Here is a 23,649-nt window from a genome sequence, read left to right as displayed (position 1 = left end):
TCTTCAGCTTGGTCTACTGAGACTTTCACCTGAACATTTTATTTGATTTACTGTTTATTTCAATTTCAAGGTTTCTGTTTGTGTCTTTTTGAATATTTCTATATCCTTCTTGAATTTCTCATGCATAATCCCGTACTTACTTCCTCAGTTCACTCAGTTATTTTTCTGTGTTCTCTTGGAATTCATTGATTATTTTTAGTTATTCTTTTTTTCTGGATTTTTTATCTGACACTTCATCCACTTCAATATTTGGGATGTCAGTTGCTGGTTAACTGTGAACTTTAGGAGATGCCCTGTTACCTTGTTTTTTCATATATCTGTGTCCCTGTGATGGTTTTTTTGTATATGTTGGAATAGATTTCTCTTCTGCTCTTATGTGCCTATTTAGAGCACAACCTTCAATTGCCAAAATGTTCTAGAGTGATTTTGATTAAGACCCCTTCATAATTGTTTGTTATCCACAGAAAAAGCTGATTCTTAATTGACTGCTTGGTGATATTTAAATTTCTTTTTGTCCTATCTGTAATAAATAAAAATCTATATATAAGATAATGTCCAGTTTCTTATGCCTAGAGTGCTGTATTTAAGAAAAATTTAAATCCTCATCACATAGCCAGTTTTTCTTCTGGATATCATTCCAACATGATTTTTCTCAAACTATATTATATTCTGTTTTTAGAAATAGCAAGCTATAGAAAGTTTCCAAAATATTTTCTAATTTCTGATAATTTTGATTATCCAATCACTGTGAAGTTATTTAAGTAGATCAGCAGTAATCCCAGTAGTTTTATAATGAAATTATAACAGCAGTGATGAAGATTCTGGGGAATATTGTATATTCACACGCATATCTCTTTTATTTTAAGATACTTGAGCGTTCCCTGAAGCTGCTATTTGAAACAAGAGATATTAGTCTAATTAAACAGTATGTTCAGCGACAATGTATAAAACTTCTGGAAGGAAAGGCCAGCATACAAGATTTTATCTTTGCCAAGGAATACAGAGGAAGTTTTTCTTATAAACCTGGAGCTTGTGTGCCAGCCCTTGAACTTACAAGGTAATGATGGACACAGTATCACAGCCCCTGGTACTAGCCAGTATATTCCTGGAGGGAGTCATCACAGGCTTAGAGTAAATGAAAAGACATCTAAGCTACAGGCACTGGCATAGACAGTTGTTTCTCCACCTTACTGCATGAAGCCTCACCTATGCTCCCTTACATTTTGTAAGATCTGAAGAACTTTTCTTCTGGGCTTTCCGTAGGAAACCAAATGCAGTAAATTGTGATCCAATATATTTGTTTTTCCCATGTGAAAATCACTAGGCAGTCCTTAATATTGATCTGTCAAAGCATTTATATAGAATCATTCTGGAAACAAATTGTTTAGCTAAATTTTCTCTTAATTTTTCATTGTTAGGTTTATGGTAGTTTATTCTTAGAATCATATTATTCTCCAGGTAGCAATGATGTACAGAATAAGTTTTACACATCTATAGCAAAGTTCTCAAAGAAGTAGTAACTCATAATTTAAAAGTACATCTTGTAGATTTCTCTTGGTTTCCTTGCTTCATTCTAACTTAATGTGCTAGACAGATACCTTATATGACAGTCTTTGAGTGTGTATTTTATTTGGATTTGAATAGGAAAATGCTCACTTATGACCGGCGCTCTGAGCCTCGAGTTGGGGAGCGAGTGCCATATGTCATTATTTATGGGACCCCTGGAGTACCACTTATCCAGCTGGTAAGGCGCCCAGCAGAAGTCCTACAGGATCCAACTCTGAGACTGAATGCCATTTACTATATCACCAAGCAAATCCTTCCACCCCTGGCAAGAATCTTCTCACTTATTGGTATTGATGTCTTCAGCTGGTATCATGAATTACCAAGAGTAAGTTTACTAAATAGTACGTGCTATAACTACTTCACTTCACATTTTCAGTAGAACTAAAGATTTTATTTATGTGCTGATGAAAAAAAAAGTTGATATTTAAGATAGATCCTAAGCTGGTAAAGATGCCATACCTTTCTGGTTTCCAAAAAGAAAAATTTTTTAAATTCTCATTAAATACATTCCTAACTTCTATCAGGTTGCCCAAATTACAGAAGTATCAAAAATTATTACTCAAGAATTTCAGTGGTAATCATTTAATCACAAAATAATGCAGAGCAAACCAACTAATAATAAAGAACAAAAATTAATTCAAAATAGATATTAAAAGATGTATAGGATATAGTATCTAGACATAGTCCTGAATAAACCAGAAGAAATAAATGTTAAAATAGCATTACACTAAAGTAAAATATGTAGAGTGGAATCTCAGCACAAGGAGCTTTGCTTCATTCTTCTGACTTAGTTAACTCAATAGAAACATGAAGGAGTGATAAGTGAGTCTGTAAGAATCTGGGACACATTTTCCTGGACAGTAGTATTTTTTTTATCTCTTGGTAAGAATTCACTTCAGATCTACTTGATCATTTGCTATCATCTCAGACTATGGAAGGCAGATAGTATTTAGGCAAACTGATGAAAAAAAAGTTGATATTTAAGTTATATTTACTTCTTAGTAAACACTTTTAAAGGAAAGGGAAAGTATAACTTAGGAAACTGGGTTTGAATCTGTGTTTCTGAGAGTTTATGCTGACTGACATCTATAATACTACACCCCTGGCCCTAAGCCAGGAAACTGATTTATTGTTGCTGTTACAGTTTTTCATTTTATCACCAGCAAGAATGTGAAATCAATAGCATATGTAAGAATCTAATCTGATAATTTATGCAAAGTAATTTATAAGATGCCAAGAAAATATGCGAAGGGTATGATATTATTTTATTGTAAAGAGACCTCTGAAACCAGTATTAACTTTAAATAAAGAATTCTTAGGTGACTTGTGTTTTATTAAATTTGAAACGTTCCAGGTTTACTTTTGCTTCAGCTTTGGACCCTACTGCCTAACACGTTGTTTTACTCTTCCATTTTGTTTGTTTCCATGTGCAGCATGAAACAGAATCCACTCTCAATTTGGATCTTTTCCATTGTCCTCTATAATCTCCAGTGCCCTGTATAATTATAATCTTGTACATTTGTGTATATCAGCCAAAAAAACTGAGTGGCTGGAGACTAATTTTTTTCCTCAGTGGAAAAAAACAATGTATTTGATATGAAGATGTAAGCTTTACTGGGTACAGTGGCACATGCCTATAAACCCAATGGCTCAGGAGGCTGAGGCAGGAATATCTCAAGTTCAAAGTTCAGCAACTCAGCGAGGACCTAAACAACTTAGTGAGACCCTGTCTCAAAGTAAAGTATAAAAAAGGGCTGGGGATGTGGCTCAGTGGTTAAAAACCCTTGAGTTCAATCCCTGGTATCAAAAAAGAAAAAAGATGTAAGCTCCATGACAGTGTGGGTTTGTTAATTTCTCTAACCCCAGTGTCCAGGATAGCACCTGGCAGGTGGTAGCTACTCAGCATTTGTTGAATGAATAAGTGAATAAAATAATGCCTGAGTATATCTGTAATTAGCATGAGAATAGCAGGTCTGCTGTGAAGCTGGCTCAGACTTATTTCTGAACTGATGATATTGTAGATCCAGAAAGCCACCACCTCTTCTCGAAGTGAACCTGAAGGGCGGAAAGGCACTATTTCACAATATTTCACTACTTTACATTGTCCTGTGTGCGATGACCTGACTCAGCACGGCATCTGTAGTAAATGTCGGAGCCAACCTCAGCACGTTGCCGTCATCCTCAACCAAGAAATCCGAGAGCTGGAACGCCAACAGGAGCAACTTATAAAGGTATGGCCTTATTCACTGGACACAGAATTCCAAGCAATCTGATTCTTCTGGGAAATACCATCAACTCTTGAATTATAGTATGAGATATGAAACTGGAATAAACAGTAAATGATATACTTCTCAATCTAGTTCATATCATTAAACTAAACTATTAAAAATGAATTAGTTTGTTGGGCTGGGGTTCTGGCTCAGTGGCAGAATACTTGCCTAGCATGTGTGATGCACTGGGTTTAGTTCTGAGCACTGCATGTAAATAAATAAAATAAAGGTCCATTGACAACTAAAAAAAAAAAAAAAAAAATTTTAAAAGAATGATTTAGTTTGTTTTATAATTTATTTTTGTTCTTTTTGGAATAGTGTATTGTGCTTATTAAAGCCTAGAACTACAATGGCCATCTACCCAGTTTCTTTCATAATAGTATTAAAGCAATAATAAGAAAAGTTTCAATTACTCTATCAACACTTGCCTTTCTTATAATAATCCAGTAATCTTAGAAAATTACTAATAAACTTGGAAAGTTTATAATTCGGAGAGTCCAGACAGAACATTTATATTAAAATAAATAATTAACATAACTGAGTTTTCCTGCCAGAGATTGTTCTAAACACTCTTCTAGATGAATAAAACTGACACAGAGAGGTTGAGTAATTTGCATGTTACACTGCTGAGTGATTGAACTGGGAGTAAGCCACAAAATGCAAAGATGAGAATTAATAAAATTTCAAATTTGGGGATTCTAACAGAAATAAACAAAAAATATCTCTTGAAAATAAAATCCAAACAAAACTTGTTTCTGTGTTTCTCTTTCCCTTTACCTCTCCACATTGCCCCCTCTCTGGGTAAAATTAAAAGTCCTTAGCTTTATTTATAAGTCTTTCTCCATTCTGACCTTTCCTGCTACTTCTGTCACCAGTTCTTGTCATTTTCCCTGTCATACTCTACCCTCTCCCTCTTTTATACTGAACTTTTTTTATATTGATGATATATCTTAATCTCTTCCTTCTGGCCTTTAAACACCCTTTTCCCTCTGCCAGGAATGTTTTTCTTATCCCCTGCTAATCATCAGAGAAGAATCAGTTTAAACACCTAGACCAGATGAAGCCTTCCCTACAGTAGGTAGTTGCCATAACCTCCTCTGCTTTACTGTAATTATGTATGTGTCTGTCTTCAGTAACAGCAAATGAGTCAGTGGGGACAGAAGCCCTGCCTTCTCTCACTGTTGAACTAGCTGTGCCACTGTGAGATTCCAACCCCTGGTGGTGGTCTGAAAATAATTATTGAACAAATGAACAATTTTCTGCTTAATGCCTAATTAAAGAAGCAATATATCACTACAGTTATTACCAACCAACTTTCAACCATTTTTGTATTCGTTTTGTGATTCTAGTCAGTACAATTACTGAAGTCACTGGGTACTCCTAGCTTCTCTTTATTTTGTAGGCTGCTGTCCTATAGCAGCAACCCACTCAGAAAATTCCCTTGTTGGATCCTAGCGTGATACACTAACAGAGCAGAAACTTCAGACCTCTACAGAGGTCACATTCTGAGTGTTCTCTTCCTGGACCTTTTTATCTTCTGCCCTCAGAGACAATCACCATACAATTACCTTTCACTATTAGTTCTTGTTTCTTATAAAAATACAGTTTAAAGAAATGATGCTGTCATCTTTCACATATATTAAAACTTTAGGTATTTTTTTAAAACAGTAGTTTCACACACTAATATGTAGAAATTTTCATAAATTAGAAATTATGGAATATGTAATAAGAAACAGAAACATAAACAACAGATTTTGATAACATCTTTCTCAGTTCAAGACCAACCAAGTGATCACAAATAAACAAAACTATGGAAGATCTAAACAACAGCATAGGTAATCCTTATGATTATATGTGGAACTCTGTAACTCAAAATTATACAGCACTTCTATAGAATATTTTTAAGTTGACTATATCTTAGTCTGTAAGGAAAGACTAAACAAGGGGTTGGGGGCAAGAAATGTAAAGGAGAGGTACATCTACAATTAAAATTTTTTTAAAGACTAAATAAACTTCAAAAAGTTGAAATATTAGAACTGGCATTTTTTAGGGAGCTGGGGATATAGCTCAGTTGGTAGAGTGCTTGCCTCGCATGCACAAGACCCTGGGTTCAATCCCCAGCACCACAAAAAAAGGGGGGAAAAAAGAAAGAAAGAAATGGCATTTTTATCAACACAATGCTATAAAACTAGCAATTAATTACAAACTCAGAAATCAAAATGAAAACTTTTAACACTTCCTGTTAAACACTAGATTTGTGATTCTAGCCAGTACAATTACTGAAGTCACTGGGTATATAATGAAAACACTACCTATCAGATTCTAGATAGCTATAGTAGATCTCAGAAAAATTACCACCTTTAAACATTTTTAATAATAGTCATGAAAATAAATGCATTAAGCATCTAAAGATTTTGAGGGGGAAAATAAGGCCAAAGGATAGCAGAAAGAATGAATCTATAAAAATTAAAGGAAATATTTTTTTAAATGTGTGCCTTCTTCTGAGCTAAAACATATATGCCCAGGTTGTGTTATTTAAAGTTTTAAGTATAAGCCTGAATCAAGCTATAATGCTCAGGATTTAAATCAACCAGTAAAGGGTCTTGAAACTAAACATTTGAGTTAAATTTAGTAGAGTAATTCTATCCTGGATTATTTATCAGACAAACACAGAAAGTTCTTAAATATTTATCAGTTTATGCCGGCATCTTAGTGTAGCCATAGTACATACAACTATAGTATAGAAATTCTATATGAGGGAATAGACTTGAGTTTTTTGGCAGAGATCTAATACAGTGAAAGGCTTCCTAGAATAATAGCCTACTCAGTCTCCATAGAGCATACTAAAACATGTTTCTAAGAAGTTGGCTTATATCAATAACAACTTAATATCACATACACCAACCAGCATATTCAGAAAAATGTGCTCATCAGTTAACTAGAAAATAATGGGTCAAGAAACAAAAATTCATTGCCCTGTGAGCCATCTCTAATTAGAACCCCTTTAATAAATATCAGAGAATTCATTATAGCATATTTAAATTTTCTCTCCTAAAACACATTCTAAAAGAGTTGCTGCTATTTAAATCCCCCTGTTTTTTGAAATGGGGTCTTGGTATGTATTCCAGCTGGCCTTGAACTCCTCAGTCCAAGGCATTTATCCTCTTACCTTAGCCTCCCAAGGAGTTAGAACTACAGATGTATACCACCCGCCAGCTTAGGTTTCCTTTTTTTTTTTTTTTTAAATTATTTGAATATATTTTATTTTCTTGACCCTTAAGAGTTCCCACTAGTATTCTTTTTCCTTTTTGGTATTTTTCACATTTTATAATCTTTTTAAAAGTATACGTAACTTGAGAGTTTAAATATTATAAAATCTGATCATCATATAAAACATGATAATGCTTCTTTTTTAAAAAGGTTGCACCATGATATATTTTTTCCTTAAAATTGTATATCAGAATGACAAAAAGCCTAGAAAAGTATAGCTTTTTAGGTTTCCCTGCCCAGAGATTCTAATTCATTGTTATGGAGTGAGGCTCAGTCATTAGTTAATATTTTTAAGTTCTTTTAAGTTCATTGTTAGCCAGGGCTAACAACTACTGGTCTAGACTACTTTAAAATTCACATGATTTGACTTTTTCATATTGGTGTCTCCTGAAATAAGAAAATGGATAAAGGACAAGTCTGTACAATTTGGGGGGTGTTTATACTTCACTTAAGAAACATTCTTTGGTATTTGGGTAGTATATTGTGTGGATTTTTTCTTAATTGATACATAATGTACATATTTATGTAGTACAGTGTAATCAACACATGGATACAATGTGTGATGATGAAATCAGCCTTTCTTTATGTTGGGAACTTTCAAACACCTCTCCTCTAGCTACTTTGAGATACATGATAACTTGTTCATCACCCTAATGTGTTAAAGATCTGATTCCTCCTCTAACTATAATTTGATAACCTGTTATGCAACCTCTTTGTCCCCCTCCCCTTCCTATCCTCTCATGACCACTATTCTACTCTTTGCTTCTATGCAATCAACATTTTGAGCTTCTCCATGCTAATGAAAATACGCAGTATTTGTCTTTCTGTGCCTGCTTTATTTTGCTTAACATGATGTTCTCCTATCCCATCCACATTGCTGCAAATGACAGGATTTCCTTTTTATGGCTGAATAATATTCCATGTACATATACATTTTTTTTTCCATTCATCTGTTAATGAGCACCTCAGTTGATTCTATATCTTGGCTATTGTAAATAGTGCTATAATAAACATGGTAGTAGGTGTCTCTTTGCTATAGTGATTTCATGTCCTTTGGATATATACCCAGTTATGGAATTGCTGGGTCATAAGACAGTTTTATTTTCTAGTTTTTTAAGGAACCTCCATAGTACTTTCCATTGTGGCTATATTAATTTACATTCCCACCCAGAGTGTATGAGAGCTCCCCTTTCTCTGCTTCCTCTCCAGGATTCATTACTTTTTGTTTGTTTGTTTGTTTTTAATAATAGCCATTGTAATTGGGGAAAGAAATATTTCACTGTGGTTTTGATTTGCATTTCCTTGATGGTTAATAATGTTAATCTTTTTTCATATGCCTGTTGGCCATTTGTATGTCTTCATTTGAGAAATGTCTATTTAGGTCTGTTGCCTGTCTTTTAATCAGGTTATTTGTGGGTTTTGCTCTTAAGTTTTGGAGTTCCTTCTGTATTCTGGATCTCAATTCCTTGTCAGATAGTTTGCTAATATTTTCTCCCATTCTACTGATTGTCTCTTCATTCTGTTGAGTGTTTCCTTTGCTGTACAGAAGCTTCTTAGTTTGATATAATCACATTTGTCTATTATTGCGTTTGTTGCCCATGCTTTTGAAGTATTATCCCCCCCCCAAAAAAATTGCCCATACTGATGTCTTTGAAGTGTTTTCTTCTAGTAGTTTCCTAGTTTCAGGTCTGACATTTAGGTCTTTGATCCATTTTTGAGGTGATTTTTGTATATGGTGAGACATGAGTCATTCTGCATATGGATATCCAGTTTTCCCAGCACCATTTATTGAAGAGACTATCAATTCTCCAATGTATGTTCTTGGCACCTTTGTTGAAAATCAGTCGGCTGTAAGTACATAGATTTATTTCTGGATTCTCTATTCTGTCCCATTGGTCTGTGTGTCAGTTTTTATGCCCGTACTATGCTTTTTGGGTTACTTTACCTTTGTATTCAAGCATTGTGATGCCTCCAGTTTTTTTCTTTTTTCTCAGGATTGCTTTAGCTATTTGGGGTCTTTCATGGTTCTATGTGAATTTTAGGAGTGTTTTTTCAATTTCTGTGAAGAATATCATTGATATTGGGGGGGGGCGGGGATTACATTGAATATGTAGATTGCTTTAGGTAGTTATGGGCATTTTAACCAATTATTCCAGCACATGAATATGAGATTTTTTTTCATTTGTTTTGACATCTTTAATTTCTTCAGTATTTTATAATTTTTATTATAGAGATCTTTCACTTCTTTAAATTTATTGAAGAGTGGAAGTGTTTGTATTTTGGTTTTATTTTTGTTGCTATTGTGAATACAATTACCATCTTGATTTCCACATTTATTATTGGTATGTAGAAATGCTGTGGATTTTTTTTTTAATCCTGCATCTTTACTGAATTTACTTATCAGTTCTAACAGTTTTTTCGTGGAGTCTTTAGATTTGTTTGTATTTAAGATCATGCCATCTACTGAAAGGGACATCTTTCCAATTTCCAATGCCCTTATCTCATTCCCTAATTGCTCTATGATGAACAGTATTATGTTGAATAAGAATGGTGAAAGTGGACATCCTTGTCTTGTTCCATATCTTAGAAGAAATGCTTTCAGCTTTTTTTTCCCCCTTGCCTTAAGTTTTGATATGTTGTGTTTTTATTTTTAAGAAACTTTTTACTTTCACTTTTGATTTCTTCATTGACCCATAAGTTTTTCAGGAATGTGTTATTTAATTTCCATGCATTTCTAAAGTTCTTCTTCTTGATTTATAGTTTTATTCTATTGTGATCAGAAAAGATACATATGATTTTGGTTTTTCAATTTGTCAAGATTTGCTTTGTGGCCTGACATGTGATCAGTCCTGGACAAAATGTTCAGTGTGCCAATGAGATAAATATATTCTTTAGCTCTTGGATGAAATGTTCTGTAAATGTCTGTTAGATGCATTTGGTCTATATAGTATAGTATAAGTACAATTTTTCTTTTTTTGGTCCATTGATGAAAATTGGGTACTAAAGTCTGCAACTATTATTATATTAGAGTCTATGCCTTTGTATGCTCCGGTATTGGTTACATATATATTGTAATTGTTATACCTGTTTGATTGCTTTATATAATGACTTTCATTGCCTCTTTTTATAGTTTAATCTGATAAATAAAATTACTTATGCTCATTCTTTGTTCCCATTGGTATGAATTATCTTTTTCCATCCCTTCACTTTCAGTCTGTGCATCTTTATCAGTGAAGTGGATTTCTTTTAGGCAACATATAGTTGAGTCTTGTTTTTTATCCAGTAAGTCTATATCTTTTAGTTGGAGCATTCGATTCATTTACAATCAAGGCTATTATTGATAGGTAAGAACTTACTCTTTATCATTTTATTTATTGTTTTTGGGTTGATCTGTATATTCTTTATTCCTTTCTTCCTCTCATTGTCTTTGTGTTTTGGTGGTTTTATCTACTGAAGATATTATTTTCTCTCTTTTCTGTTTTACTAGTGAGCTCTATACTTTTATATATTTACGCTATCTTTTCACTTCTAGATGTAGGACTTCCTTAAGTACTTCTTGTTAGGTTGGTCTGGTGGTAATGAATTCTCTCAGCTTTTATTTGTCTGAGAAAGACTCATTTCTGAAGGATAGCTTTGCTGGGTCTAGTATTCTCAGTTGGAAAAGTTTTTTCTTTCAGGACTTGGAACATACCATCCCATTCTCTTCTGGTATGTAAAGTTCCTACTGAGAAATCTACTTAGTCTAATCAGGATGTGTGACTCGATCCTTTTTGGTGCTCTTATATTTTCTGTTTCTAAGTTTGGATGATTCGTCTATAGTATTCCTTGGGGAGGACCCTTTTGGGTTAAATCTATTTGTGGACTTTTGAGCTTCCTGGATCTCTACACTCCCAAGATTTAGGAAGTTTTGAGCTTTTATGTCTTTATTAAATGGTGTTTGAATGCCTTGTTCCATCTCTTGTCTTGCAGTACTTAAAATGCAAATATTTGTTTGCTTAATTGTGTTCCATAAGTTTCCTAGGCTTCCTCCTCTTTTCCCTCCTCCTCCTTTCCCAATCCCACTCCTCCTCATCCCCCTGACTGACTTATTTCATAAGATCCATCTTCAAGTTAAAAAAATTCTTCTGCTTGCTCTTGTCTGTTTTTGAAGCTCTTGATTGTATTTTTTTTTTAATTTCAGTTCAGCTCCAAGATTTATTTCTGTTTGGTCCTTTTATATGATCTCTTTCCCTAGTAAATATCTCTTTCACATCATTTACTGATTTTATAATTTCATTGAATTATCTGTTTTCTCTTGCAATCTGCTGAGTTTTCTTTTCCTTTTCAGGCATTTTGTAGATTTAATGCTGTTCTTTAGGGTCTATTAGTGGAGAACTGTTGTGTTCTTTTGGAGGTGTTTTATTAGCTTGCTTTTTCATACTTCTTTTGTCCCTATCTTGATATTTATATATCTGGTGAAACTCTGCTAGTTTTGTATAGTGGTTTAATAGTGAAAGACTTTCTCCTGGAGGTGCACCCTAGGATGTAGGCTCAGTCCAATAGGTTAGGTTGACTTTGCTTCTGGATGGGTGTGGTATTTGTAGTCTCCTAATAGCTTTCTTAGCCATAATCAGTATTAGTAAAGCCTGAAAGTATCTCAGGAGCCTAGGCTGTAGGGGTTTTTGAGTCTGATCCACGTGTAGGCATGCAGCTCTCCTAGGCCAGGCAGATTTGGTGATGGTTCCAGGCTCTGTAGTCTGTGGGCAAGTGTGAGTCACCCAGCTATTTCCCTGAGGCAGACAGGACCATACCTCTAGCTTAAGTGGAGTGCACAGAGCTGCAGGAACTGGCCACCCAAATTTTTCCACAGCTGGAAACATGTGGGTCTGCCCTGTGCAGCAGCAATTTGGATGAGAAGGGCCTAAGTGAACTGGATTTCTTCAGTAGTGTGAACTCCCTAGAAGCTCTCTAAACTAGGTTCCAGGCCTGCAGGAACTGTGGGCACCTCCTTTTTATCTTTTCTCCATGTTGGGAAGGTCCATACTGATCCCTATAAGGGAGATGGGGTGGTAAATGAAAGGTTCTTTGTTCCCTTCTTTATATAAGCCATCTTGAGTCTCCATGTTTTTCTGCATCTCTGCCACATGCCTACCATACTCTACTGTTTGCAGTCCAACACTCTGGTTGAACAGTTTTTTTGTTCTTTGTGAGAGGGAAGGGGCACCAGCTACCTCTAGTCAGCCATCTTGCTGGATGTTGCCAATCTACATGTTTTTTAATATAATAGAATTATATTAAATGAAACATGATCTCAGGAATTAAATGAATTCATAAGAGAATTTTGTGTTCTGTTTTTTATGAAATGATATCCTGTAGAAATGTCTCACTATAGGGTAGGCTAGGCTTCTGAGAGAGAAAACTAATAAGCTTTCTGTAATGTATTACATGTTTTACATTTGCCAGTAATCTGTGGTGGGTCAGAAAGGAGGGATTATAAAAATTTGGTATTTACAAATATACATAGAAATATTCCTATTGTTTTATGTATTTCTCTTATGCTTTCAGATATGCAAGAACTGTACAAGTTCCTTTGACCGACATATCCCATGTGTTTCTCTGAACTGCCCCGTACTTTTCAAACTCTCCCGAGTAAATAGAGAATTATCCAAGGCACCATATCTTCGGCAATTACTAGACCAGTTTTAAATTGTCAGTATCACAGAATTCCAGGTGCTATTCTGTTCAGTGTTTACCACTATACTGTTGTGCATGGTGCTTTCTCAACTTCCATCAAGTCAAGGATGTTCATTTTCTGTTTTCTGAAGACTATGAAGACTTTTATGCCAACTGAATTAAAAATTACATGTTGATCTCTAAATAGCTCACTTCTTACAATGTACAAATTCCTCATTCTTTCCCCTTTAACATTATTTTATAATGCAGGTGTTGGATTTGCTCCAGTATGTGTACCACCTTTTAAAGCATTTGAGTAGATCATGTTTACTTCCCTGTGGAAGGAACACTGAAAGCCTCTCAAAGAAAAAACATTTGTGTGTTTTCCTTGAACTGTCTATATCAAGACGTGTTAGAGATATCCATTCACTTTATAATTTTGACTGCAAAATATTTTGTAAATACACTTTTTTACTTTTCAAACAACTGAGTAAAATAATGTGCAATGAATTTTATACAAATGATTTTGAAGTTGTTTGGTATATTTCCTCTAGGTTTTGCTTGACTCAAAGTAGATTTGTTATTTTGATCAAACTGTGCAAACAATAGTACCATGTGTAGCATTTTGAAACATCATTTTCTAAAAATCGCTGTCTTGCTTTAGCTATTAATGGGGCATTGTGAGGAACTGTGCAAAGACATTTTTGTTACAAACCTGTGGGCCTGTTGCAATACTTTAAAAATAAAAAATTTTATTCCATTTTTGCTTGTTTTGTATAGACATTTCTATTGCTTCTAAATATGCTTAAAATATTTTCTTTTCTTATGTACTGTACAGTTAATCTTATTTGCCACCATCTTGAACACAAAATGTGTATTTAGAATATTTGTATAACTGTATAAAATGAAAAAGGAATTATGTGGTCAGTGCATTGTTTTTTTAAACTGGAAATCATTGTTTTAAGAGTTAATAATGGAAACCATATTAAAATTGAATAAAATATGAAATATGGAAGTGTGGTTTTTATCTTGCTATAAATGAAATTATCAGTTACATATAAGCACCCTATGCTTTCCTAAATTTTAATGAGGTCAATGAAACTCATTCTTTTTTTTTTTTTTTTGCTTGACATCTAATTTTTTTGTTGTTCTTTTCAGTTATACATGTAGTAGAATCTATTTTGATTACATAAGCATAGACAATATCTTTCATAGATCCTGATTGAACAGTCTAGGAAAAATTTAGCACTTGCCCTTTTAGAAAAGCATGTACTGGTTGGTAGATCTTCAGGGTTTACTTCATTTGGACACAATCATTTAATCTTGAGGCCAGACTTTGCTGATGGAAAGCAAAAACTACATTATTAACTTTTTAAGAGTTTTAATGCCAATTTCTAACATATGCCAGTTTTTTCCAATAGGAAAAAAAAATTCTTAACATAGGTTGCTCATTTGCTTACTCATCAGAAATGCAATGTGTATGTCCAATGTCTGGTATGATTTTGTTTTCTGAGAATTCCATGGTAAGTATGAAATCAAAGAGATACAAATCATGCTTTTAAACATATGTCTCTCAAGACCTGTTAAAACATTAATAAATCCTCATTTATGAGGATCTTTGTTGTTTTTGTATGGGAGACTGAGCACAGTCCTTAGAATTAGGGTTTTCATAACTCATGCGTAGGTGGACACTTATAAAGCTTTCTCTACTTGTTAATTCTGTACTGTCAGAACTTCCACTTACACCATCTCTTTCTCATCTTGGGAACAATTGCACCTGGCTCCAGAACTGTATTTTACACTAACATCTTGTAACTGTATAGTCTTGATCTTTCTATTTTCTCCCCTTTTTTCCCCTTCATTTCATAACAGCTGAACCATAAGAATATTTATTTACGACCCTTGAAAAAGTTTTTTAATTGACTTCTCAATTTCAAAATACCATTTCTTTACATATTTGATTTTATAAAGCAAACAGAAACCTAGCTATAAATAACATTAATAGGATCTGCCATCAACAGAGGGAAGAGTAGGGAAAGGGGGCAGTACACAAATCGTTATTTTTAGGATGGATATTTCAGATCACTCTTAGCCCTGTACCTCTCAAAAGATAGCACATACACCTCTACTTATTGTTATCCCCATCATGCCTTACCTCTTCTCCAGATATGAGGAGAATTATTACCTCTACCCACTTGGGTTTTATAATAGGCAATAAAATCCAGTACCATTAATGCCCCAGTTCTGCTTAAACAGCTTTGTATAGGAAAACAGTCAGGGATTATGTCTGGCATTTGGTATCCAAGGATGAAATCACAAGACATACCACCAATCCATAGCTTTTCTCATTTCCTCACCCTCATTCAGATTTATTTCAGGACTTTGCCAATGTCTAAGAGTGACTTACAAAGCAAAATATCTTATTAGAGGTACTCTCAGATTCGTACCATCAGATTTCTTTGTATGTTTGGGAAATAGAGAATGTTATCAGGAAGACAAAGGCATTTTTAAATCAAAATACCTTTTTATTACCCAGGAATCTTTACCTGTCGTACTGATCCCACCACCTTTTGATGGAGGGAAAGAAGAAAATTTCAGGGAAAGAATGGGGCAGATTAAGGAACCTTAATAAGAATACAGCCCTTTAAAAAAAAAACAAAAAATTTTGATTTGAAAAAAATCATTTGGTTTAAAAATATTCACATTCTTTGAAAACTGAGGACATCACCTGCCCCTGGTTACTTAATACAGCTTTGTGAATGGAAATGTGGTGAAGGCAAAATACTATAGTTAACAAATCTTTTTTATTTTTGGCAGGGGTGGGGGTGCCGGGGATTGAACTCAGGGGCACTCAACCACTAAACCATGTCCCCAGCCCTATTTTGTATTTTATTTAGAGAGAGTCTCACTGACTTGCTTAGCACTTTGCCATTGCTCAGGCTGGCTTTGAACTTGAGATCCTCCTGCCTCAGCCTCCAGAGCCACTGAAACAAATCTTAAGTATCAGTCATTCAGTAAATATTTACTGAGATGTGCCTGGCATTTTGCTTATCTGGAAAGAAATACCAGAGTAATCCCCTGTCTACAAATATTTCACTTGGGAGAGAAACCAGTAAAATTAATATTGGTTTCAAAATTATGGAGTAAAGATGTTTTTTACCTCCTTCTCTGTTAGAGGAGCCCAGAAATGAGAAAGAGCCAGAACTGATCATTATTAGAGAATTCAAGGAAGACCTTAGAGTAGCAAGGCCCTAGGAGGGAAATGTTTAAATAAAAGGAACACAGGCCATACTGACTCCACATATTAGAGTGACCACACTTGCTGCTCCCAGACACAGTTGACTCCAGCCTTAAAGAGAATCAGAGATACACAAACCTTGATGACCTTGAACATGATGAGGTACAGTACTGAGAATGGGGGGGTAACTGGAAGTGTGCATCCTCATGAGAGGTAAGACCTTCTAACCCACCCTTTTATCAAGGTGCAAAAGGCCTAAAAGCAGGTGTAAGCTCCCGTATCACCCTGGGCTGACTTTGGGTGGGAAGGACTGGACAGTGCCAGGGGCACCCTATTTCTGTTCTTTATTCCCAGCTCTTTTTTTTTTTTTCCTTTAATTCACCCAGGCTGGCCTTGAACTTGAGATCTTCCTGCCTCAGTTCTTGAATAGATTACAGGTATGTGCCATTGTACCTAGCTGCTAAGTGCTGGCTGCTCTGACTCATGACGAGTGAGAGTGGATTACTTTGCCAACATTTGATGTCATTCTTCTCAACAGACTCCAAAATCATGAGGACAGAGATCAGAATTTGCTCCCCAACACAAGCATACTGCCTGGCAAGTGGAAGTCACTCAAATGATTGCTACATAAGTGAATGGTGAGTTAGAGAATTAAAAATGTCTCCCAGGTCTAGTACCCAGAGTTGTCACTGGGTCTAGAGCAGTTTTCTAGACTGGTGGTGGTTGAAACCTGATTAAAGTGGATCACCTATAAATGAGAGATTTGGATTACCAACCTTAGTCAAGAAGTCAGTTTACGGGGCTGGGGATGTGGCTCAAGCGGTAGCATGCTCGCCTGGCATGCGTGCGGCCCGGGTTCGATCCTCAGCACCACATACAAACAAAGATGTTGTGTCTGCTGAAAACTAAAAATAAATATTAAAAAAAAAGAAAAAAAAAAGAAGTCAGTTTACATACGGCTACCTTCAATAAAGAGGTAGAATAGTTTTGTGAAAATAGCATGAAATTTGGAGTCATAAAAACTTACATTTGAATTCAAGCTCTATTTCCATTGACTGTAAGACTACAGAGAAAAAAGCAACTAAGCCTATGCCTCCATCTAAAAATAGGATTAACGCCTCATTGGTGCTTGAGGAAAGACACCTAGATGGCACTATAACTGTGCACAGAGTTAACTATTATAGCAAAGCAGGTTCTGGCTCACATGCATTTTTATGGCTATTCCTCCTACCTATAACTGCATCATTCCATATTTCAAGCCCCTATATAACTGAAACTTTATATATACATTATGATATATGGGTACTTTGGATAGGTCAAGAATATGGTTAAAGAGAAGCTTCGGGATGATATCTTAGGAATTATATCTAAATAAAATATTACTTTTTAAAAAACTACATGCCTCTTTCATTCAGACAGATTCTAATAATCTATGCTGAAAAGTAAAGCTGAATGCTCACCTAATATACTAGAAGACAATTTGATGCCCAGCACTGAAAAATATATAAAGCCGAGTTAAATGCACATAAGTTCTAATCATTCCACAAGGTATACATACGTATTTTGAAAATATGTACACAATCGATGTATACATTTTTTAAATCTACAAACAAAGCAGAGGACACATAATTTTTTTGCATATGCACAGGTATGTCTAGAAGATACACAAAAAATAATAGTAGTTGCCTACATCACTGGGGCTTGGAGATAAGAGAGAGATAAATAAGAATACTTTTTAATTCACCTTTATCTGTTGGGTTTTATTATTACATGCATACGTTACCCACTTTTTAAAAAAAAAAGTGTGATCTTTCAATCTCAGTTTTCCATTGCCAATGGACTCCAGTTGAGGGATCTGAGGGGGTCCAAACTTTGCAAAGTGCCTGAGCAGGGAGCTCCCAGCCACACATCTTACTGACTTCCCAGAGCAATTAAAGTATCTTTACCATCCATAACTTCATCAGCTAGTGAAAAGTGTCACATCTCATCTTCCCAGACATAATAATTATAAAAAATTTTAGTATTTCCCTTTTGTAGATGGTCTCTTTTACTAAAACAGAATTATCTTCTAGTTCAAATTCCCTATTCTCTGACATTTTACCCCTTTTGTGGCCTACAAAACAATAATAATAAATAATAAAAACAACTAATATTTATTTTGTGCTTGATATATATATAATGTGTGTATGTATACACAAACACACACACACACACATATTTGGTGGGACTGCCATAACAAGTTACCTACTCCAGGTGGGTAACTTAAACAACAGAAAATTATCTTTTCACACTGCTGGAGGTTACAAGTCCAAGATCAAGGCACTGGTAGTACTGTTTCTCCTGCGGCCTTTCTCCTTGACTTATAAGAGCCTTGTTCTCCCTGTGTCTTCCCATGATCTTCCTTCTGTGCCTGTTTGTGTCCAAATTTCCTCCTCTTATAGGAACACCATTCCTATTGTATTAGAGGCCACACCAGTGGCCTCATTTTAACTTCATTGTCTCTTCAAAGACCCATCTCCAAATATAGTCACACTCAGGGTTACTAGGGGTTAAGGTTAGGATGGGGGAGAATTGATTCAGCACATAACAATATGAGTAAGGTTATATGTAAGTGCTTTACAAATACAATCTTACTTATATCTCCAGCAAGTCTATGAAAGACAAATGAGGAACACTGGGACTAAGTAATGAGATTAAGGTAAAAGTAGGTGGTAGAGGGAGAATGTGAGTCCACACAGACACCAGATCTTACTTTCTTCACCTCCAGAGTAAATATGAGTTTGTTTTTTGTTTTGTTTTGTTTTTCAGACATTCTACCTCCCGGATGCATTAAAGATTCCCAGAGGAGGGAGAATGAAATAGTTGTTGTAGGGAACAGTTGAAAACTACCATCCCTTACTGGTGTGGTGGTGCACACCTGTAATCCCAGCATTTGGGGATGCTGAAGGGGGAGGACCCTAATTTTTTATTTTAAAAAAAAATAAAATTGTATATATGTGTGAGCATACACGTGTGCTAGAGATTGAACCCAGGAGTGTTTTACCACTGAGTACATCCCCAGTCTTATTTTTGAGATAGGGTCTCACCAAGTTATTGAGGCTGGCCTTGAACTTTCAATCCTCCTCCCTCAGCCTACCAGGTCACTGGAATTACAGATATGCACCATTGCCTGAAATTAATGATATAGCTCAGTGGTATAGTGTCCCTGAATTCAATTCCCAGTACCACAAAAGAAAAACAAGAAAAATGACATTTCCAAACCAGTATTCTTTCCAGAGAGAGGTAGCAGAAGGGCCCAGCCAATTCCTGAGAATCTCTGTCCTTTTGAACCATGGTCTACAGTCCCATCTTTGGCGGCTTGGGGCCTCTGGCAATGAGTGGTAAGGTCAGAACTTGACCACTAGGTCCACCTTCATATCCATTCAAATCCATGAAAACTAAGTAGGAGTTCAATGATAAGCTGAGCCCACTTCCTTGTGGAAAGCCTGGGGACCCTTGTATATCACATACTCCATTATACTTCATAGATTGCCCAGTGCTAAGGCTTTCTAGGAGGAGCCAGAAAAGGCCAGGCTTTGCCCAGAGTCCCTGGTATGAGGCAAAGAGGGTCCCTTCCCTGAGCAGAGTACACAACTGTAAATTCAGGTCACTTAAAGCAGAGATGGTGGCAGTCAAGGATACCTGGAGTTATCATTTACTTAACTGTTTAGATGAGAAGAGTAAGACATTTAGTTTCTCTCAGCCTCAACTTTGCTATTTTTAAACTATCTTTTCCTAAGACTCATAAAGTGTTGAGAAGGTAAGGAAAGAGCTGTACACCTGAATCTGCTCCAACCTACAAGCATTGAACTCTTTTATCACTATGCTTATTTTAAGTAGGTGAACAAATAGGGCCATGGTCACTGACAGCAAACTTCAGTTGCTGGGTTCTGTAGAGAAGAGAAGCAAGGAGATCCCAGGTTCTGCCTGATGTGCCATTTAGAAAACCTCCATTCTGTTCTGAAATATCTCCATTTGGAAACTATGACCCAACTATCGACACACTAAGATAACAAGCTACTAACAGCTTTTTCTATGGACTGGCAAGTTTAGAAAATTGAGGAACACTGAAGTGTCAAGACATTACATGTCATTTCCAAAAAAATGGGTGTGAGGTGAAACTATTTCTCTGGTTCTCCAAACCCAACCCAACCATCACATTTTTTTTATGGGGTGCACTCAAAATCTAAAATCTGAACATATCTTGACTCATTTCTGAAAGAGGGATGCCAATCTCATTGTTAAACATCAAATAAAAAACTAAAGAAATTAGTATTTATTTATATCAACATATTTCTCAAACGCCTCTTGTATTCTACAAAGGCATATAAACAGTGAATGCACTGATATTCAGGTGGGGTGAATCTACAAGATTACTCCTATCCTCTTAAGTCCCAAGATCAAAACTGACAAGTGAAAACCTATGTGGAAGGGCAACATGCAGAAAATCTCTAATCACTTTTACTCTTGGCAAGATTGCAATTAACAGCATTGAATAGTGCTGGGAGCCATTAGCCAAGTAGGTATGACAATTTCCTTGCCAGCGTACCCCATGTTGCAGTGACATTGAATGTAGGTGACCTTGTTCAAGGACCAAGGCGGATTAGGGCGTTCCCGGTTTAGGTTCCAGGTTTAAGGTTTAAGATTATTCCTGCTGGGAATAGGGCGTATCCTGCTGCCTGAGTTCCCCTTGAGTTCTCACGGGATTCAGACAGTATATTTTGGGAGACAGAAGCCCAGTGGAGGTGGATTTGGGCAGAGAACGTGGATTTGGGCAGAGAACGTGGATTTCCCCAGAACGTGATTGTAGACGGCTGGTGTGAGTTCGGGAATAAAGAGTTGCTGTTTGAATCTACAAGCTGTGTGGTGGCTCGTGATTGTGTGCCCAGCCAGACTGCGGCATTTGTGCCCAGCCAGACTGTGGCATTTGGTGGCTTGTACGGGGAACTTCTGAAGCTTGGAGGTAAGTGAAATTGCTTGCCCTTGAGGAAGAGCGAAAGAATGGGTGACCAATTCAAAAAACAATGTGTTATTGTTTTGATTTATCTCGTTTTTGTTTCAAGCTGCCTATCCCTAGAAATTTCTCCGGCAAACTGGAAAAAATGGTTGACTAAAGGTTTGAAGTTTGTCGGCCCTGAGGAAGAGAAAATTGATACAACGATTTTTTATTCCGTTTTTGTTTCATTCAGTTTCGGTTTTGTTTTGTGTTATCTTATTGGGTTGCGTTATCTTTATAGTAGATTAGAAATTAGTAAAAAACAAACCGAAAAGATGTTAAGTAAATTGTTAGAGGTTCAGACCATGGAGAAAGACATTTTAGATCAAACAAAAGAGAAGGTCTCTCGAGCTAGTCAGACAGAGGAAGAAAATTTAAAGGAAAAGGGGTTGTTAGGAAAAAGGCCACAACAGGAGGCTGTTACTAACTCCGTTTTATCACAAGAGGGCGTAATTCAACCAACAGCCCCACCGATGGAGACAGCTGAGTGGCCCTCAAACCCCGTAGTTGATAAATGGGATCCTGAGACAGGACCTCAAACATTAGCATGCCCTGTACTTGAACAGGCAGGAGGGCAGCGAATTCACCGTGCTTTAGATTTTAAAACAGTGAAGCAGTTAAAGGAGGCTGTAACAACCTATGGTCCCCAAGCTCCCTTCACGGTAAGCATGGTCGAGTCCATTACTAACTTGGACATGACGCCAGCAGATTGGGCTAACGTGTAAATCTGTACTAAATAGAGGACAATATTTGTTATGGAAGGTTGCCAATGAGGAATTTTGCATGGAGACAGCTAGGCGAAATGCAGCAGCCGGTTACCCTCAAAGAAATCTAGATATGTTGTTAGGAAAAGGACCTTATGAGGGTCAACGGCAACAAATTGAATATGATCCTGCTATATATGCACAAATTGTTGCAGACGCAGTTAGGGCATGGAAGACTTTACAAGGACATGGAGATTTACAAGGTCAGCTATCTAAGGTAATACAGAGAGCTAATGAACCTTACGCTGACTTTGTAGATAGGCTAATTCAAACGGCTGACAAAATTTTTGGGGATACAGAACAAGCAATGCCATTAATAAAACAACTGGCTTATGACCAAGCAAATCGTTGCTGCAGAGAGGTTATTAGACCATGGAGACATGAAGATTTAAACACATATATTAAATTATGTAGAGATATTAATGAACAAGGGCAAGTCTTGGCAGCTGCAGTACAACAGGCTTTAGATGCCAGGCCAAAAACATGCTATGATTGTGAACAAACAGGACATTTTAAAAGGAATTGCCCCATAGGAGGAGGGTTTAACAAAAGTAGGTATCAAAGGAATAGAATACCTGGTATTTTCCCACAATGCCGTAGAGGGAGACATTGGGCTAATGAATGCCGTTCTCAAACCACCATAGAAGGTACTCCCTTATCAAAAAACGGACAAAGACCAGGTATTTATCCAAGATATCGTGGAGAAAGGCATCAGGCTCCATTGCCAAAAAACGGACAGGGGGGCCCAATGCCCCGGGGCCCACAACCACAAATCTACGGGGCAGTGGAGGAACCCAGCAACACCATCAGGCTAGTGCCCAGGACACATTGTCCATCAGATCCCTCATCAGACAAACCAGAGGGAGCGCAGGGTTGGACATCTGCGCCTCCGCCAGAGCAGTACTAACTCCAGAGATGGGAGTTCAAATCATTCCCACAGGGGTGAAAGGACCTCTTCCCAAAGGAACAGTAGGCTTATTATTGGGACGCAGCTCTTCTACTCTAAAAGGACTTATGATAAGTCCTGGGGTAATTGATCCCGATTATGAAGGTGAAATAAAAATTATAGCCAGTTCTCCAAAGGGTATATCAGTAATTTCACCAGGAGATAGAATAGCACAGTTACTAATAATACCCAGCCTACATGATAAATTTTCCAGTCGTACTGTAGAAAGAGGTTCCAAGGGATTAGGCTCCACAGGTGTAGATTGGGCTATGCTGTCTTTAAATTTAGATTCTCTCCCCATGCTAAAACTAAATATTCAAGGACATGAATTTAATGGGCTACTGGATACAGGTGCAGACCTTAGCATCATCTCTCGTCAAGAATGGCCAAAACATTGGCCATTACAACAAGTCACTCAAACGCTTCGAGGCCTAGGAGTGGCAACTAATCCCCATAGAAGTGAAATGGTATTAGATTGGAAGGATCCTGAAGAATGTGAAGGAACTATACAGCCATATGTATTGGATCATCTTCCCGTAAATTTATGGGGACGAGATGTCCTAGATCAATTAGGTTTGACATTAACAAATAACATCAACCAAAATGCACCCACTATTATGACTAGACAAGGTTTTAGGAAAGGAAAAAGATTAGAAAAACAAGAACAAGGTATAGCAGCACCAATACAAATAGATCAAGGAACAGACAGACATGGGTTGGATTTTCAGAAAGGGCCACTGAGACAATAAAAATTACTTGGAAATCAGAAAGACCAGTATGGGTTCCTCAGTGGCCCCTGACTAAAGAAAAGATACAAGCAGCCCATGACCTGGTCAAACAACAATTAGCAGAAGGACATATACAACCTTCTGTATCTCCCCATAATACTCCCATTTTTGTCATCAAAA

General features: G+C 36.5%; 1 protein-coding gene across 3 annotated transcripts in view; it reads left to right on the top strand.

The window, feature by feature from the left end:
* Rev3l (REV3 like, DNA directed polymerase zeta catalytic subunit) overlaps nucleotides 1-13,773 on the top strand; it is a 184,880-nt gene extending 171,107 nt beyond the window's left edge. For 2 of the 3 annotated variants that reach the window (XM_046429923.2, XM_046429925.2), the window contains exons 29-32: nucleotides 867-1,057; nucleotides 1,645-1,891; nucleotides 3,588-3,797; nucleotides 12,651-13,773. In XM_046429923.2, coding sequence (XP_046285879.1) covers nucleotides 867-1,057; nucleotides 1,645-1,891; nucleotides 3,588-3,797; nucleotides 12,651-12,791 — 789 coding nt within the window. In that variant the 3' untranslated portion in view covers nucleotides 12,792-13,773. Of the gene's footprint in view, nucleotides 1-866; nucleotides 1,058-1,644; nucleotides 1,892-3,587; nucleotides 3,798-8,825; nucleotides 8,957-12,650 lie in introns of all 3 variants that reach the window. The other variant, XR_009225459.1, reaches the window with a different exon arrangement.
* Nucleotides 13,774-23,649: the final 9,876 nt, after the last annotated feature.

This window comes from Marmota monax, unplaced genomic scaffold (assembly GCF_021218885.2).
Source record: "Marmota monax isolate L192 unplaced genomic scaffold, Marmota_monax_Labrador192_F-V1.1 WCK01_AAM20220418_F8-fsc00276, whole genome shotgun sequence".
NCBI lineage: Eukaryota > Metazoa > Chordata > Mammalia > Rodentia > Sciuridae > Marmota > Marmota monax.
This window is presented reverse-complemented; position numbering and strand designations above follow the sequence as displayed.